The following is a 15,981-nucleotide window of genomic DNA, read 5'->3' as shown; positions in this document are numbered from 1 at the left end:
GACGCATTGTGACAGGCGGCGGTGCAGAGGGTGTGTGAATTTGTCTCCACATAGCAGAAAAGTGTAAATCCTCCACATGCTACACATGCGCATTTACACATGTAAACATCCAGATTTCTCTCCCTTGAACGCGCCGACGTTTTTTTTTTTTGCGCCGGAGCGGAGGGAGGGGGGGGTTGGGGGGGGGGGGGTTCAGCGTGCACGGTAGTGTTTGCAGGATCTGTTGACAGGGAAGCACGCGGCATTTTATTTGCTCGAGGAGTGAAATAAACACGTGGCGCTGGCGAGGCGAGCCGCTGTGATATGAGCCCGCTGAAAGCAACCTGGCCGGCCAGAATTTAACCCCGCCATCATAATTCAATCGCGCGGTCTATTAACGGTGCCGAGTAAAAAAGCTTTAATAGTTCTGGACGGCATGCAAAAGGGCAATTTTGCAGATTTAAAGATCCCCAGATGATGCAAAATTCACCGGCGCAAACGTTTCCTTCCTCCAGTCGTGCCGTGTGTCGCTGGCCAGTCGGAAAAGTCCACCTGCCCAAGAGACCCGAAAACAGCCCCTTCTGATGTCACAAAGGGTTGCTGACAACACCTCCAAGAAAGCATCCATGTTAACAATAAGCTAAAGACAAATGTTTTTTTTTTTGCAGTTGGCTGTAAACAAAGGGCTAAATATGTTGTTTTGTTGAAACCTCTCAAAGTTTTAGGGGACATTTCTTGATGCTTCAATAGCATACAGGATTTAAAGCAAAAAATCTGAAAGTAGTTTTTCACCTTTGTAGGGACATCAAATACCAAGCTATGAAAACTCAAGTCACTTTATTATATAAGCCTTGCTAACAACAGGTACCTAATAAAGTGGCCAGCATGGTCAATTCTGCTTCAAGTGTTGCACGTTCAGAGCTGCTCTGCTCCAGATCTTGGTTGTAAGCAATGGTTATTTGACTCATTGTTGTCTGTCTTTGGTCTCCAACCAGTCTGCCCATTCTGACCTCTGACCCGACACTCACACTCACTGTCTTGAGTCTTTTCTCATCATGACTAAAAACGTTGTTACCTAAAATGGAAGCAGATATTTCAGCAGCGTCACTTCTGTTGAGGTGATGCTGGGGAATCCTGGGGATGTGATGACATCACTGAAACCCAATCCTCTCTTTCTTAAAACTGAGTTACCTTTCATGTCGTTAGACTATAGCATTGGTGCCACTGTGGGCTCGTGTTGCTCCACCGGTGAGCCGACGGCCAGAGGCGCTGCAGACTTAACAGACTTAACCACCACAAAGTCAGTCAGTGATTAATGAAAACTGGTAACTGGAAGATAAAAAAGCATCTAAAGTATCTGCTCAGCGTGACGTCCAGGAGCTCCTCTTGCCCTCGGAGCAGAGGAGAGCAACCCCGACATGACACGGAGCTCATTTGTTAACCATTGTTGAGGAGCTGCTTGATGTCGAGCTGCTTTGTTAACGCTGGTATTACAAAATGCTGCTGTGTGATCTCAGATTTTACTCTGGGGTGAAGATCTGCCATCAGCGTTGCGTTCAGGTTCGAAGACTCATGGGAAAGTTCTTCACTGAGTTGTTCTTTTTTTTCTTAGTCTGAACAGAGGGCAGGCAAATGTATTTTTGTTCGTTCAATCAGTCAACTTTTATTTATAAAGCGCTAAATCACATCCAATAATTAATAGTAAAAATAATTGAAAATATAATTGATGTTCACAGTGCTGACTGAGTTTTATGCAATAACGCGAAAACCATCACGTAAAAACGTGAAACTAAAGAATCACAAAATAACGTGAACGTTCCTCCAAAGAATGTGAAAGTTTCTCAAAATAACAGGAACGTTTCATGAAACTTACTCACGTAATCACATATTTTATTATTAAGAATTAATGTGATAGTTTCATGAACTAATGATAAAATGATCATGTGAAACTGTCACAAAAAATAACAGTAAAATATCGTTAAAATAATCACATGAAAACATAATAATATATATAATAATAATACTGTGCCTTTATTTTTTAAGTAAGGCAACAATACGCTTCAGTACAATCGTGGTTTATCCACGTCGACGAACAAATTCAACAGTAACTGTGTTGCACAGCTTAGCTGCGGAAACACAGTTGCTTTTGTGTAGCCACGCCCACTTAATTTATCGTGTTTTCTTTGTGCTTGGCAGCGACCAGCTCCTTTTTAATTAGCTACTGAGGTCAATGGCGAACAGCATCAGTAAAACCAGTGGCTTCTGTTTGGTCACTCTCATACACGTTAGATGTTTGATCCACTTTTAGAGACAAACATCTGAGTTTGTGACGCTCCAACCTGAAGCAAACCCCAGGGAGGATCTGACCTTGACGTGTAAAGAAATAAGAAGGCTGTGAAATGTGGGACGTCGTGGAGTGTGAGTGTAGTGAGTGTAGTGAGTGTGTTACTGCGGAGGGGAAGTGTGGATTCCTTTAAATATTCTAGTCTGAGTCAGTCGTCGGGAGGCACGCGACACGTCGGGAACGTCCCACACTCGTCTCCACAGATGTGCTGACAAAAAAAGAAAAAGGGAAAAAAACCCGACACAACAGCGAGGATTTTATGTTGTTAATATTCATTTATTGTTCCATAAAAATAGATTTTAAAAAAGTGACGTGATGTCTCCTTCAAGACTCCGCCTCCTGGCTCTGCCAACAGCGCCTTGTAAACACGGGGCTTTGTTTTTTCTTTTCTTTTCTTTCGCCTGGAGAGAGAATTAAAAGCCCCCCCCCCCTTCGGCTTCATCTTGAGAAAAAACCTGTAACTTCAGTGACCTTTGACCTCTGTTGTAAGGACAGTCCAGATATTCACATTGAGGGTGGATTCAGTACATTCATTGTTATGTACAACGCTAGCTTCTTGCCGTGTGACCTTTTTTAGTTTGTTTTGTTTTTTTGCACTTGGCCCTCGTAAAAACACACACAACTCTGCAAACAAAGAAAACACCTAAAGGTTTTTTTTTTTTTTTTTACAAAATAAGAAGAGAAACGTGGTCACAGGCGGAAACGCCAGTCGTCTTTATACAGTAGTTACAGCGGCCGGCGCTCGTCTTCTCGGCTGTGAGGAGAGGAAGGTCAACGCTCTGACGCCATTGGTGGAGTCTGGAATGCTACAGGAAGTGAAGCCAGCGGCTCCGCTGAGGTCGCCTGCTAAACCACCTTCCTCTTTTTCTGGAGCTACAATTTGTTCAAATGACGATGCTGCTGTGAGAGACAGAAAATGATTTCTCTTGTCCTCAAAAAAAGAAAGAAAAAAAAAGCCTGACATAGAAAAAAAAAAAGTATAAATAAAAAACAGACAATGTTTTTTGTGCGACCGAGAGCTGTTTGATGTAAACGATGAGCAGACGCGTCTTTTTATGGAATTATTGTGATCTACGGACGGCAAAACGCTTCCAAGTGCTGACTGGGAGGAAAGATGACCCAAGTTGTTGGCGAGGCCTCTTCAGTAAAAGTTGTCTTGTCAAATAAATATTCTGAAATAGTTTTGTTAGAAAATCATTCATTTTATCTATAGTTTTGAAAGTATTTTGTATAACTCTATTAGCATTGTAATCAGTATTGTACTGTAGTAGTGTTACTATGATCATCTTGGGGGAATTAATAACAACCTGAGCATTTGTACATATGACCTTTCAAAATAAAACTAAGAATTACAATCCAGGCAATGATGGCAGCGTTTAAGAAAATCTGTGAAGATGTTTGTCAACATGATGTAAAAATCAATCAGAGATGGAGTCTCGGAATCTTTGGACTCAGTTCGTCAATGAACTCTGAGATAAATTCATACATTCATATTCATCCTATCAAAAGGCCGGTGTGGAACATTTCCAAAAGGATCAGTTGACCTACAGTAATACTGAATTAAAAATGCTGAAAACAAAGGGCTGTTGTGTTTGCATATGATGATGATAGGTGTGGGGCATCGTCATCGTTAAGACGGTATTAATATTTCCGCAAACTGTGCTTTCTCACCAATAGATGCTACTAAATCCTGCACGCTGGGCCTTTAAAGTGACCATGTGTTTGTTAGCTGAGTGTTTACTGCTGAGACGGTGACATCGACCCCGTCACCAGCGACCAGCAGCAGCAGAGGGGTCATTAGCCGCCAGGATGCTCACCTCATCTCTTCTGTTCTATTAGAATGAGGGACTTTTTCAAACTTGTTCTCTTGACATTTTCTCACTGTCGACTCCTGAGCTTTTAGTCTGCTTGGTAAACAAACTACAACTTTCAACACTGTAGCTACATTTTTGTTTTCTAACCTTTTATTAGCTGTTGATCCAGTAAGAAAAATATTGCATAGCGGAGATGATATTGTCATGTGGAGATCGGCTGCTACAAGTCTGTGTACTGTTGCAAAAACCCCACAAAAGATGTAAAATATCAGCGAGCCGGTCGTTTAAAAATGCCTTTGATTCCATAAAAAGGCCCATTGTGATGTCACACCACAAAACAATTGGAAGGTGCAACAAAGCCAACACTGGGAGGCTATAAACAGAGGGCTAAGTGTGTGGCGATGGGCTGTGAGGAGCTGCTGTACCGGAGCCGGGGTTAAAAATAAAGAGCTGGAATCAGGCACAACACAGGACCTTTAACATGTTTTTCCTTGTTGGGTTTTTTTTTTTTTTTTTTTTTAACGTTCTGCTCGATCTGCTCAACTCCAGTGTTTCGACTTGTTAAGTTACACTTTTCCATCTAATAAATACCCGTTAATACTCCTCTGAAACAGTAAAAGAGGCTGTGGAATGCACTGTACACGCGCTGGGGAGAGAACTCGGGCCTCTGAACAACTTGAGTCATCTCTTTCACAATAAGATCCCTTTGGGGAGAGTCTTTTCTAGACTGACAGGCACCAACGTTTGATGCATCTGGAAAACGCCACCGGGGCAAGAACAACAAAACACGGAGCGCTGGCTAACGAGGGTTTACATGCTTTTTCCATCGAAGTCCACAAAACAACAGGAAAAAAAGAAGAGGAAGAAAAAAGGAAAAGAAACAAAACAAAACAAACGGAGTATTGCTAGCCTGCTTTATCTGCTGCAAAGATCCCATCCAGTGTGTGTGTCTGTGTCTGTGTGTGTGTGTGGTATGTGTTTACTTTCTTCGTTTTCCTCACTGATTGTGTTTGTTCGCTGCGCTACAAGGTCCATGTCGCACTGGGAGGACTGGCTGAGGAGTCGTTTCTTCGCTGGCTCTGAGCTGCTGGACAGTGAGGTGGCCAGACGCCTGATGACTGACTGGGGCCGAATACTTCCCGGGAACATGAGAGAGAGAGAGAGAGAGAGAGAGAGAGAGAGAGAGAAGGGGGGGGAGCTCCGTGGAGAGAAAACTGCTTTTCCTCCATAAAAAGAGAGAAAGAAAACGGTGCAAGAGGACATCATGCTTCGTCTTCTTCTGCTTTTGTTTTTTGGCAAAGTGCACGAGGCTGATGATGATGATGTGTGTGTGTGTGTGTGTGTGTGTGTGTGTGTGTGTGTGTGTGTTTGGGACCGAGACGGCGATGCCCCCTTCAATGTGGTCTCTGATCACAGTCTGCTTCCTGACGACCTCCGACAGCCCAAAAACACCCGTCTCTGCTCTCTGGCGTCAAGACCAGGATGTTTAAAGTGGTTCACGCCTCCACCTGAACCTCAACATCCCTTTGTGATGTCACACGGTGGTGGCCCGGCTGTGCTTGAGCGCCAGCGGCGAGTACTCCTTGATGCGGACGCAGAGTTTGCCCCTCAGCCAGGGGTTCTGCAGCTCCAGGGGGCAGAAGTCGTCCTGCAGCCACTTCTCCCTGCTGTCCAGCACCAGCACCAGACCAAAGTGCTTCAGCTGCTCCACGCCGTAGCAGACACACTGCTCCGCCTCGCCACCGCCGCCGCCGCCACTGCCCAGGACGCGTCGCGACACGGCGTTCATCTCCTGCACGACCAGCTGCACCATCTCGCGTGCCGACGTCCCCGGAGTCACACACAGCTGAAGGGCAGGAGAAGGGAAAAGCCAGCTTGAGAAAAAAGACAACGACCACAACAGGCCTTCATTAGCCGGACGGTCGGCTGCACTTTATTCTGAAAACACCTTCAAGTCAATACACACTTGACTGGCTCTCACTGTCCCACCTGATCTACCAAACTGTTGACTTTGAGCTTTGATGAAAACAAACCAACTTCTCCTGCAAGTGCAGGTGTTTGCTTTTCTGTATATATTTTTACAGCACTTTCATTATTATAGTGATTGTTTTTAGCATGTATTATGTGTGTACAGTGGATGCTATGAGACATGTGTAATGCTCTTGATGGTGCGCTGTCTGTTGTTCCTGTGCTTGTACAGCTGTCTATGGCTCAGCGGCGGAGTTGCAAACTCGACTTCCTGGTTCAGGACAATAAAGTGCATCATACTGTACAGAGTGGTTCCCCACCTTGACGCTGGTCTCCCCTGGCAGCCCAGTGCAGTACTGGGGGTAAACTCTGAGCGTAGCGTGGCAGCCCCTCCTGGCGGCGGTGGCCGACGGCGAGGAGAGCCTCTGCGTGCCGCTGTCCTGCGACAGGGTCCGCGGCGGCGGCAGCGGAGGGCAGCGCTCGGCCGAGCAGCAGCGCTCCACCGAGGAGGGCCGGTGCCAGCGGTGGCGCCGACGCCGCTGCGGCGAGGTGGAGGGTGGCGCGGAGGGGCAGGGGGCGCGGCAGCAGCAGCAGGGCTGGTGGCGGCCGGCGGCGGCCGAGGGGAACTCCAGGCTGCTGGTCCGCACGCAGAAGGCCTGCCGCTTCTCCGTGATGTGCAGCAGCTCGATCTGCCTGCTGGGCAGGATGAAGTCGCTGTCAAACAGCTCCGGCGCCGCCCTCCGCCGCTCGCCGCCGCCGCTGGCCTGCAGGACGTCCGGCGTGGAGTCTCCCAGCGGGCCGCCGAGGCACATCCTGCCCCCGGAGCCGCTGCCGTCGCTGCACAGGAAGCCGCGATGCTCCAGCGGCGCCGAGCTGGAGAGCGGGGACGCCGGCAGGAGGTCCAGCTCCCGGGGACTCTGGGCGCGGCTGGAGTCGTAGTCGCTGTCGGTGGTGAGGAAAACCTCGGAGGAGCCCTCCTCATCGGACAGTCCGGTGAAATCTGCAGAGAAAGGTCAAAGTAAAAGAAGAAGAAAGAAGAAGAAGAAAATAGGTGTTGATGCTGTGAACAGTCAAAAATGAGATCAAATCTGCCCTTTCAATATGGATGTGATAATATCATAGCCCTGATAATAACATGATGGAAAACAGTGAGTCAACCTCCAATGATACAGACTTTGAAGCACACAATTAGTGCGTTTCCATAACATTTCAAATGTGTATTAAGGGGAAAGGCAAAATCTGAAAACATAGATACGGATACAAAATCAATTCTGATCAGTTTTAAATTTGAAGCAAATAGTTTGAAAGTTTGCATAAAATTCCTGTTTAATTGTATTGAACCATCATGTTAATATGGGTAAAACCATACCAGTGGTGTTTACCACTAAAAGTCTCGTATGTGCAGTTTCTCTCCGTGCTGTTTTACAAAACTACACTTTGTGGCCAGTGGGCCTGGAGTTTTGAAGTCATCATATGTCCTCAATGACGTCGAGAACTTTGTGTGTGTGTGTGTGTGTGTGTGTGTGTGTGTGTGTGTGTTTGTGTGTGAGACTCTGAACCTGAGTGTTTGCGGCAGGGTTCGGGCGATGGGAAGGGCATGAAGTCGCGCTGGGACGAGGTGGAAGGCGGCTTCTCGGGCAGAACCTCCTTGGACAGGTCCACTATCCAGCTGATGGAGATCCCCCCGGTGGGCTGCTTGTAGCGGGCGTACTGCAGGGCGTCCATGATCCAGCGGGCCTCACGCCACACCTCCTCCATTTGCTGTCAGAAAGCAAAGAGACGTCAGTTGTGCTAAAAGAAGGGAGGTTTTACAGATGCTGCATTTCCTGGCTGAAGGTTTCTGGTGGTTTCCAACCTGAAGGTGCTCCTGGACCTGCTGGTGCTTCTTCTTGGCGGCGAGCAGCTCAGCCTCAGAGAAGGCCTCTCTCAGCGCCTGCTGGGACATGAGGGACTCCAGCTCCAGCAGGGCCGACACTCTGCAGTACTGGCCGATGAAACTGGGGCAATAGGCGTTAAAGTGCACTACAAAGAAGGAGGAGAAAAACAAACTGCATATGATTGCTTGTGTCTTTCAAGGGGAAGACGGAAGCAGATGATGGCAGCCGCTGCAAACTGACCCAGTTCGAAGATCTGCAGCGGGAGGGTGAGGAAACCGGAGCGGGGCGAATAGGGGTTGTTCTGACCCGGAGCAGTGCAGACTTCGTCTGACGGAGGCAGCAGCAGCAGGAAAGACACCTTCTCCCCAAACTCCAACACCTCCTGGCTGTAGATGCGAAAGTCTTGTGCCTGGAACGCAGAGAAACGGCTCAGCTCGGGGAAAAGTGCTAGAAGCTGCCGGGGGTGAATCTTTTGACAAGATTTAATTCTGCTCGGAATTTGGCATCAGGATGGAAAAAGAAAGAAAGAAAGAAAACAAGTGTGTGGTGTGATAAACGAAGCGAGACATGTGTGAGTGAGAGCAGCGATGGTGGACGTGTTGAGCTCCTCTTCTCTTGGCAGTGACCAGGACGGAGAAGGTGAAGAGTGAGCACATCAGAGAAAAGTTTTGGAGATGAAGCCAGAGAGGCCAAACTGAGGTGAGTCAGACGTGTCCAGAGGACGGACAGTGAATATCTGGGTAGGAGGATGCTGAGGGTGGAACTGGCAGGCAGGAGGAGCAGAGAGGAGATTTATGGATGGAGCGAAACTGGATACGAAGTCAAGAGCAAGAAGTCTGGGTTGGATTCAATCAGCATTCAGTGGGAATAAACACAGTGGAAATAAATATGGAAAAATTTGTAGAAAAAAAGACAAAATGTCTGTCGATGACAACAACGACAACGACAACAACAACAACAACAACAACAACAACAACAACAACGCCCAAACGGAGCTGCCGCACACATACGCACACGCTGACTGCCGGCTCGCTTGTTTATGCTCGAGTGTTAAAGCGGTAAGACAACACAGCAAAGTCTTTAGTCATCTTGTCATTTACAAGGTGCACTGAGCAGCAAACATGTGGCTCGACCGTAAACAGACAGTCGTCAAGGCAACAGCAGCACGATACAAATGATTCAGCCTCGAACTGGGTTGACCTTGGTTTGGTCTTCATCTTCATCAGGTCTGATGAAGGTCACGCTGAGAAAATTCTCCGACACTCCATAAGAGAAAAGTGACACAGAGAGGAGGTTGAGGTTGTGCGCGCGCAGATTTTATTCCATCCAACTAATGAAAACAAACACACACTTTCATTCACTCTTCCCCGGAAAGTAGCTAAACACATTGGAATCAGGGGAGAACTGCGTGCCACCAACAGCATTATGTCTGAATTATACACACACATTGAGCTGGGAGAGCGGCTGATGTTTTATTCAAACCAAACAGACAATGTTTGCTATTGTGTGGGAACTCGAAATATGTACTTTTGGAGGAATCGTGTAAGATGTCGCGGTCTAACCAGAACCGGCTGATTAAGCTTTGGAACCACTTGTTCCTTTTGCGTTTTCTTCATTTATTTATTTGACTGGGGCTCTTGCTCAGCGCTGCCTCTGGGACCTGGCTGACTCAGACACAAACAACGACAAACAAGCAGTCGGTAGCCCCGGTAGCCTCGGTAGCCTCAGTCTCTGACCTGGTTTCCGGGGATGTTGATGTGCGCCATCAGGTCTCGGATGCCGGCGCGCAGGTCCTGCAGGAGGCGATGTGGAGCGCTCTGGTCTTCGCGGCCCATCTCCACCGATTCGTCCAGGGAGCTGAGAGCCTGCAGCCACTGCCACTCTTCCCTGCAGCCACACACACACACACAGGTACGCCGTGGTTTTCAGCGACGCCAATCTGACACTTTTGCATTTAGATATTTTGGCGGTGACGCTCACCTCGACACGTGGCTGTTGTCCCGGATTTTGCTGTGGCAGAGCACGTTGGGGAGCTTCTGGGGCACCAGCGCTCGGATCTGCTCCACTGACGTGCACAGCTTCAGGTAGCCTAGGTACAGGCCCGGTGACAGCACCTTCCTGCAGCGCCTGTGGTAGGCCAGCTTCTCCTGGCGAGCACAAGAGAGCGGCGGCCGTGTTTTTTTGTCGGGTTGCCACTTTTAACGCTTCCGCGATCCAACGTCACCTTAAACGACTCTGATGGCGTGTTTTGCCATTATTAGCCTCTGAGAGACTTTGGTATAAAGTTGTTACAACATATTTAAGGAGGAAGTAAACACAGAAAAATCACCCACTGGGACATGTTTATGTATTTTTTCCATGCAATTTGTTCATAGCAGGCCACAAAGCAAATATTTCAGCGCAGTGTGGGTTTGATTTTTTATTTTTTCAAAGTTTTTTTCCAAAGGGAAGCATTGCCATTGTTTTGCAACCGCAAGGCTCAAAGCCGACTTCCAGTGGAGACAAACAGCTCAGCGACAGAGGCATCGAGTTTACCGTGCAATATAGACAAAATCAACTTGTGGTTTTCATCTCAGACTGTGGTCGCTGTGAACTGAGCAGCCACATGAGCGGCTCGCTCGCAAAACATAAAACAACATCAATTAGGCTGATTATTATCATCACACCCATAATGCTGGAACTGGAGCGGGACGGTTTCACTCTCGCGCTGCAGGGTGATTAATATTCACTGTGAGCTTGATGCAGAAGCGACCTGACGTCAGTTTAAGGTTGTTTGAAAGCGAGTCAAGTCAACAGGACTAAAAATAAAAGGGAGAGGAGCGTCGTGAGAGCTCACGCTCATCCGGAAAAACGACTCCATCGTAATGGAAAGCACATTTCAGTCTCTGCAGCAGCCTCATTGTTTCAGCCTCGTCTCTGCTCATTCTCTGCGAAGCAGCTTTTGGCGACATCAGAGGAACGCCAATAAATAAATGTTCTCCGCAGCTCTGGGAGGCAGTTTGGAAGCGCCAGACGATGCACTTCCAGCTAAACTCTGGGCTAGGAAGACGTTTCAAGAATGAGAGAATGGATTTCAAAAAAGAAAGAAGAAGAAAAACAAGACCAAGACGGCTGCTACTGCTGACAGACCCTATTCCAACTGCTGCCGACCGCAGGGTGAAAGAAAGTGGAGGCACTCACGTGGAGTTTAATGAGCAGGATGTCCAGGGCGGTGGGCTCCTCTGGCGATGAGATGGATTTGCGCTGCAGCTGCAGTTTGCAGAGCTGCGTCCAGCGAACGCCGTCCAGGTTGGGACAGGCGCTCATGTCCTTCAGCAGCACCAGCAGGGCGTTGCCGTGCTTGTCTTTGATTGGCTCGAAATACACCTGCCCGAGGTCCTGAGTGCCCAGCAGGCCCTGCACGCACACCAAGAAGTGGCTCATATTTTACATCAGGACGTCACGCCGTCACAAGAGGATTTCAGGCGTTAATGTCAGACTGTGTGACGATTTCGATAGGTCGCCATCAGACCTGCAGCTGAGAGACGGCCTGGAGCATCTTGAGACGTGTCTGCAGGGTGCAGGAGCAGGAAGTCTGGGAGGAGGTGAGACACTGCTGCAGCCAGGGGATCTCCTCCCAGAGATAAGACACCTGCCACACGGGTGAGACACACACACACACACACACACACACACACACACCACACACACACACACACACACACACACACACACACACACACACTTGTCATTTCATTATAGTCAATAGCTAATCAAGTAATAATAGAGACAATAACAATAATAATAATTCAGTAGTAGTAATAATAATACTTTCATATTGTTTTAATTTTTGATCATTAATGTAACAAATTGTTTCTAATGCACAGTTATTAAAGGTGGCATCCCAGCATAGACACCAATGATTGTTTACTGTCTTTTTTTTTATTGCACTTCAACAGCCGGAAAATAAAATGTCATCACGCGGCTCCGACTCGTGTCTACCTTAGTAAACCAGAGAAAGTCCTGCATGAGGGAAACAGAGAAGGAATCCTCAACCTCCACGATTGGAATCTGATCCTCGGACGTCACCAGAATGTTGTCGTCTCGGTAGAATATGGAGGTGAGGTAGAGACCTCTGGAAGGAGACAAAACACTTCTGTCAGAAAAACTGCACAACAGTTCCTCACTCAGACTGACTTCGCTTACAGACTGTTTTTACATTTCCTGAATAGCCTGCGCAAGTCTCTACTTCAAGGACCAGTGTGTAAAATTTTTAAGGAATCCCACCTGACGTTTTATATTAAGGGAACTGTCAGGTTGGCTTCCTTAAAAAATGGTGGCCCAAGATGGCAGCTAACTAGGAGCAAGACCCCTGATCTAAGTATATGCTTATATATATGAGAACCGTTCAAAGGGTAGGAAACACAAATTCCTTTTATTGTACTGCAAGTACACACTCTCTATTTATGGGCAGGATGTTAAGCTTTTACCAATATAAAAATCATAAATCAAGACAAATTTTACACACTGGACCTTTAAAAAGTAGGAAGGAATCGAAAATATAACAAATCATTGGAAATGTTTAAACATTAAAATTGAGACAGAATCATTTGACATAACCAAGAGTGAAAACACATGTATCAATATCAACAATATCAACAATACAGTTTAAAGTCAAGCTGCACCAGTGGATCTCCCACCTTTTCAAACTTTTTACAAATTTACTGGTTGGTTGGAAGAGGTGGCGGAGGCTTTTAGACACGGAGTGTTTTCTGCCTGGTGCTGGAGCTTTGCACTGTTCTGTGTGGGGAAAAAAAAAAAAAAATTATAATAATAATGAACAGGTAATGACACAGAAGCTTGCATTTCTTCCAAAAGTCTGCTTGTTAAAGCACTTAGTCCTTTTATTTGAAGAGAACTGTTAGAAAAACAAAGCAATTATCTTAATATTACCACCAAAAATAAACAACCCTGATGGTCCTGATGCGTCACGTCAAGGAAAAGAAGAAGAAGAAGGAAAGAAAAAAAAAAAAGCTGTGGCCAGGCTCTTGATTGGCTGTCTGTTTTTCTTGCTAACACCAAGAAGCACTTCAGGTCCAGACAGACTGGGGGAAACATCTCTGGCAGTGACAGGCCCGGCCACCTAATTGACAAGCAACCCTGACACGTCCAACAACACGGCTGGAGTGGAATGTTTTTCGACATTTCAAGCGCTCCAGCGGCGCGGCACCATTTGACAGTCACACTGGCTGCCAGCAGCAGACTATGGGCCTTGAGGGAACCACTCACTCTCAGCTCCCACTGGGACACTAACTGTGTGTGTGTGTGTGTGTGTGTGTGTGTGTGTGTTTACCTGCATATGCTATAACTGCTGGGGCATGGCATGTCTTGAGCGAAGGCCATATGAGCGGAGCCAAGGAGCTGCAGGGGTTTGTGTATGTGTGTGTGTGTGCGCGCGCATGTGTGTGTGTATGTGTGTATGTGTGTGTGTGTGTGTGTGTGTCTGTGTGTGCATGTGTGTGCACACGCGTCTTAACCCTTTGCCACTCACTGACAGGGAGGTCAGTTAAGTCTGTGGGGACATGTTTATTTTTAGTGGGCCTGGAGGGGGTTAGAGGTGTGTGTGTGTGTGTGTGCGTGTGTGTGTGTGTGTGTTTGTGTGGGCGCCTGTTGGTGAGATAACGCACCTCCCAACTCATTAGACAGCCCGAATCCCTCACAGATTCCCTTCTCCTCCCCCTTCGTCCCCCCTTCCCAGGTGATCTTACCCCCCACCCCCCCACCCCCTCCTCCTCAGGGCTACTTTAAGTCAATAAGTCCCCCCATTCAGGAGCCCGAATAGAGCTAATTTTCCCTTCAGGTGGACGAGCCGATCCGAGCCCCCTCCTCGCCCCCTTACCTCCTCCCCCCTCTCCTCGCTCCCCTTTTACTCCCCACTCTGTTCGCCTCCCGTCCCGCCGGCGTTCGCTCTTGGCTTGACACTGAGTAAGACGGACAAGTCGCGTCGACTGCTTGGGTCGCCCGTGTTAGTCAAGGCCTCTTTCACAGTTTAATTAATAGTGTTTGGACAAGAGGGAGAATGTGGTGGCGGCGTGGAGGTGGGCGGCGTTACGAGTCTGGGGGGTGGGGTGGGGTGGGGTGGGGTGGGGGGCGTGACCGCGGATGTGTGCGGGGTTTGGTGATGGTGGAATCGCAGCTGAAACTACACCGATTGCCAAATGTGACCGCTGTGCAGAGCTTAGAGGAGGATTTCGCTAAAGTTCCAAATATTTAGAGAAAGAGAAGCGTCGTCGCCCTGAGCAGAACCTTCCAAACTGGCCCTGCTTGCCACTGTGTGGGACCACCTGTGTGTCACTTCATAAACACTGCTGCCACTCTGCAACCCCCCTACACGCCCCCCATTCCCCCAAACTGTTCAGGCAAGTACAGTTTAAGTTTAAGCTACTGTCTGAAAAAAAAAACATCGGCTAAGGTAGTACGAAACCTATATGATGGCCCCTCTAACAGTTGGTGATTCCTTCATTTTTTTTTAAACTGTGGTGTATGTCTTACATGTCTCGTCTTATTTAGACCTTTTTTATTGTCATTTTGACCACAATTGTTTTTTTTATTGTTATGAAATAACAGGAAATAAAAAAAAAAATAGTGCGCTCCAGTTCAGGGGAAAATCACTTTGCTGCACGGGCTCTCTAATTGTGACAACAAAAATACAAAACAAAACATTTCCAACATGTTTCACTGGCCAAACATGTAAAAAGGTTGTTGATTATTATTAGAAATGCAAACAGATTCTCTCTTTTTTTACCATCTTGTCTATTTCTATTGCATGCACAGCAGTCAAATATTACCGCGTGTCAGCTGCTGAAACCATTTGCCGCCTGGTTAGACAAACAGTGACTGTATCTTGAAAAGAAGATGCCGTAAAAAAAAAAATCTATTATTTAAAATGCAATTCGGGAAGAAGGTGCACACACTCTAATAGTCATGTGCAGCCATGTGCATGTGTATCAATGTGTGCGCCTGTCCGTCTTTTTATACATGTGCGTGGACAGTAGACAGGACGACTGGCGGGCTGTCTGGAGGGGTGGTGGGTGGGTGGGGTCGGGGTGGTGGTGGGGGGGGGGTCCAGCAGCAGCAGTAGTCAGTGTTAATTTATGCCCCCTCTCCACTCCAGCCCAGGACTCGTCTCTTACAGGAATAACAAACATGACCCCGGGACACGTCACCTTGGCTACCGTGTCTCAACTCTCAAGCTCAATCAGCTGCAGTCTGAGGGACCGAGGGGGGCAACACTCAATACTCACTATTATACTGCATCCCGGGGCCTATTGCAAATATAGTCTGGGCCACAGTGGACAATAGTAAGTGGCCGAGTGTGTTTTGGGATTTAAGTGGTGCGTGTCGGCGTGCGGCGGGGGGGGTCTGGAAGATTGGGGGGAGGGGTCCCTGGCGGAGGGTGAGGAGGGAGGAGGCGGGGGGGCGCAGACAGACAACTTGCTGGATGCTAAATCAAGTTTGCCGTCGTGTAAAGGAGTCAGTGTGGACAGCTCCTGACACTTATGGGAGCAGCGGCGTTACAGCCGGCAGTGTTTTTGAGTGGGTGGGTGTGTAGGTGAGGTGGGGTGGGTAGGTAGGTAGGTGGGTGGGTGAGGGTACAAACAGGCCGAGTGTTGCGAGAAGTCGATCTGCATTTTGTCACCGCGAGAAAAAGAGAGAGGGAGGTATTCAAGCCAAAGGAAGGCCTGAGTCATGGAAAGGCGCAGAGCGGGATGGGGGGCAGCCGGGACAGAAGGGAGGCTATTATTTCAGAGGCGGTGGGGTCTCGGCTGGACACCCCCCACCCCCGCCCCACCGCCTCACCCCGTCCCTCCGCCAGCCGCCGTTCAAGTGCTTGTCGTGCCTGAGATTGTGAAGTGTCTGTCAAGGCGAGACGCAGCGCAGGAATACGTCAAAGTCTCCACCGAGTTTTTACGCCCGGAGTCTTTCCGAAACCTGAAAGTCTCACCAGGCGTAAAAAGTG

At 48.0% G+C, this 15,981-nt stretch overlaps 1 protein-coding gene across 2 annotated transcripts in view; it reads right to left on the bottom strand.

Annotated features, from left to right (window-relative positions):
* Positions 1-5,642: 5,642 nt before the first annotated feature.
* Positions 5,643-15,981, bottom strand: part of ankfn1b (ankyrin repeat and fibronectin type III domain containing 1b) — a 120,844-nt gene continuing 110,505 nt past the window's right edge. For both annotated transcript variants that reach the window (XM_076034429.1, XM_076034427.1), the window contains exons 13-23: positions 12,662-12,761; positions 11,964-12,096; positions 11,494-11,613; positions 11,163-11,378; positions 9,963-10,129; positions 9,719-9,869; positions 8,223-8,391; positions 7,961-8,127; positions 7,665-7,866; positions 6,426-7,105; positions 5,643-5,983 (exon numbers count right to left, since the gene is read on the bottom strand). In XM_076034429.1, coding sequence (XP_075890544.1) covers positions 5,672-5,983; positions 6,426-7,105; positions 7,665-7,866; positions 7,961-8,127; positions 8,223-8,391; positions 9,719-9,869; positions 9,963-10,129; positions 11,163-11,378; positions 11,494-11,613; positions 11,964-12,096; positions 12,662-12,761 — 2,417 coding nt within the window. In that variant the 3' untranslated portion in view covers positions 5,643-5,671. The remainder of the gene's footprint in view (positions 5,984-6,425; positions 7,106-7,664; positions 7,867-7,960; positions 8,128-8,222; positions 8,392-9,718; positions 9,870-9,962; positions 10,130-11,162; positions 11,379-11,493; positions 11,614-11,963; positions 12,097-12,661; positions 12,762-15,981) is intronic.

Source organism: Nelusetta ayraudi, unplaced genomic scaffold (genome assembly GCF_046127955.1).
Source record: "Nelusetta ayraudi isolate G7.1 ecotype Tasmania unplaced genomic scaffold, CSIRO-AGI_Nayr_v1 ptg000042l, whole genome shotgun sequence".
NCBI classification, from domain to species: Eukaryota; Metazoa; Chordata; class Actinopteri; order Tetraodontiformes; family Monacanthidae; genus Nelusetta; species Nelusetta ayraudi.
The sequence above is the reverse complement of the archived record's forward strand: the minus strand, read 5'-3'. Positions and strand labels throughout refer to the sequence as shown.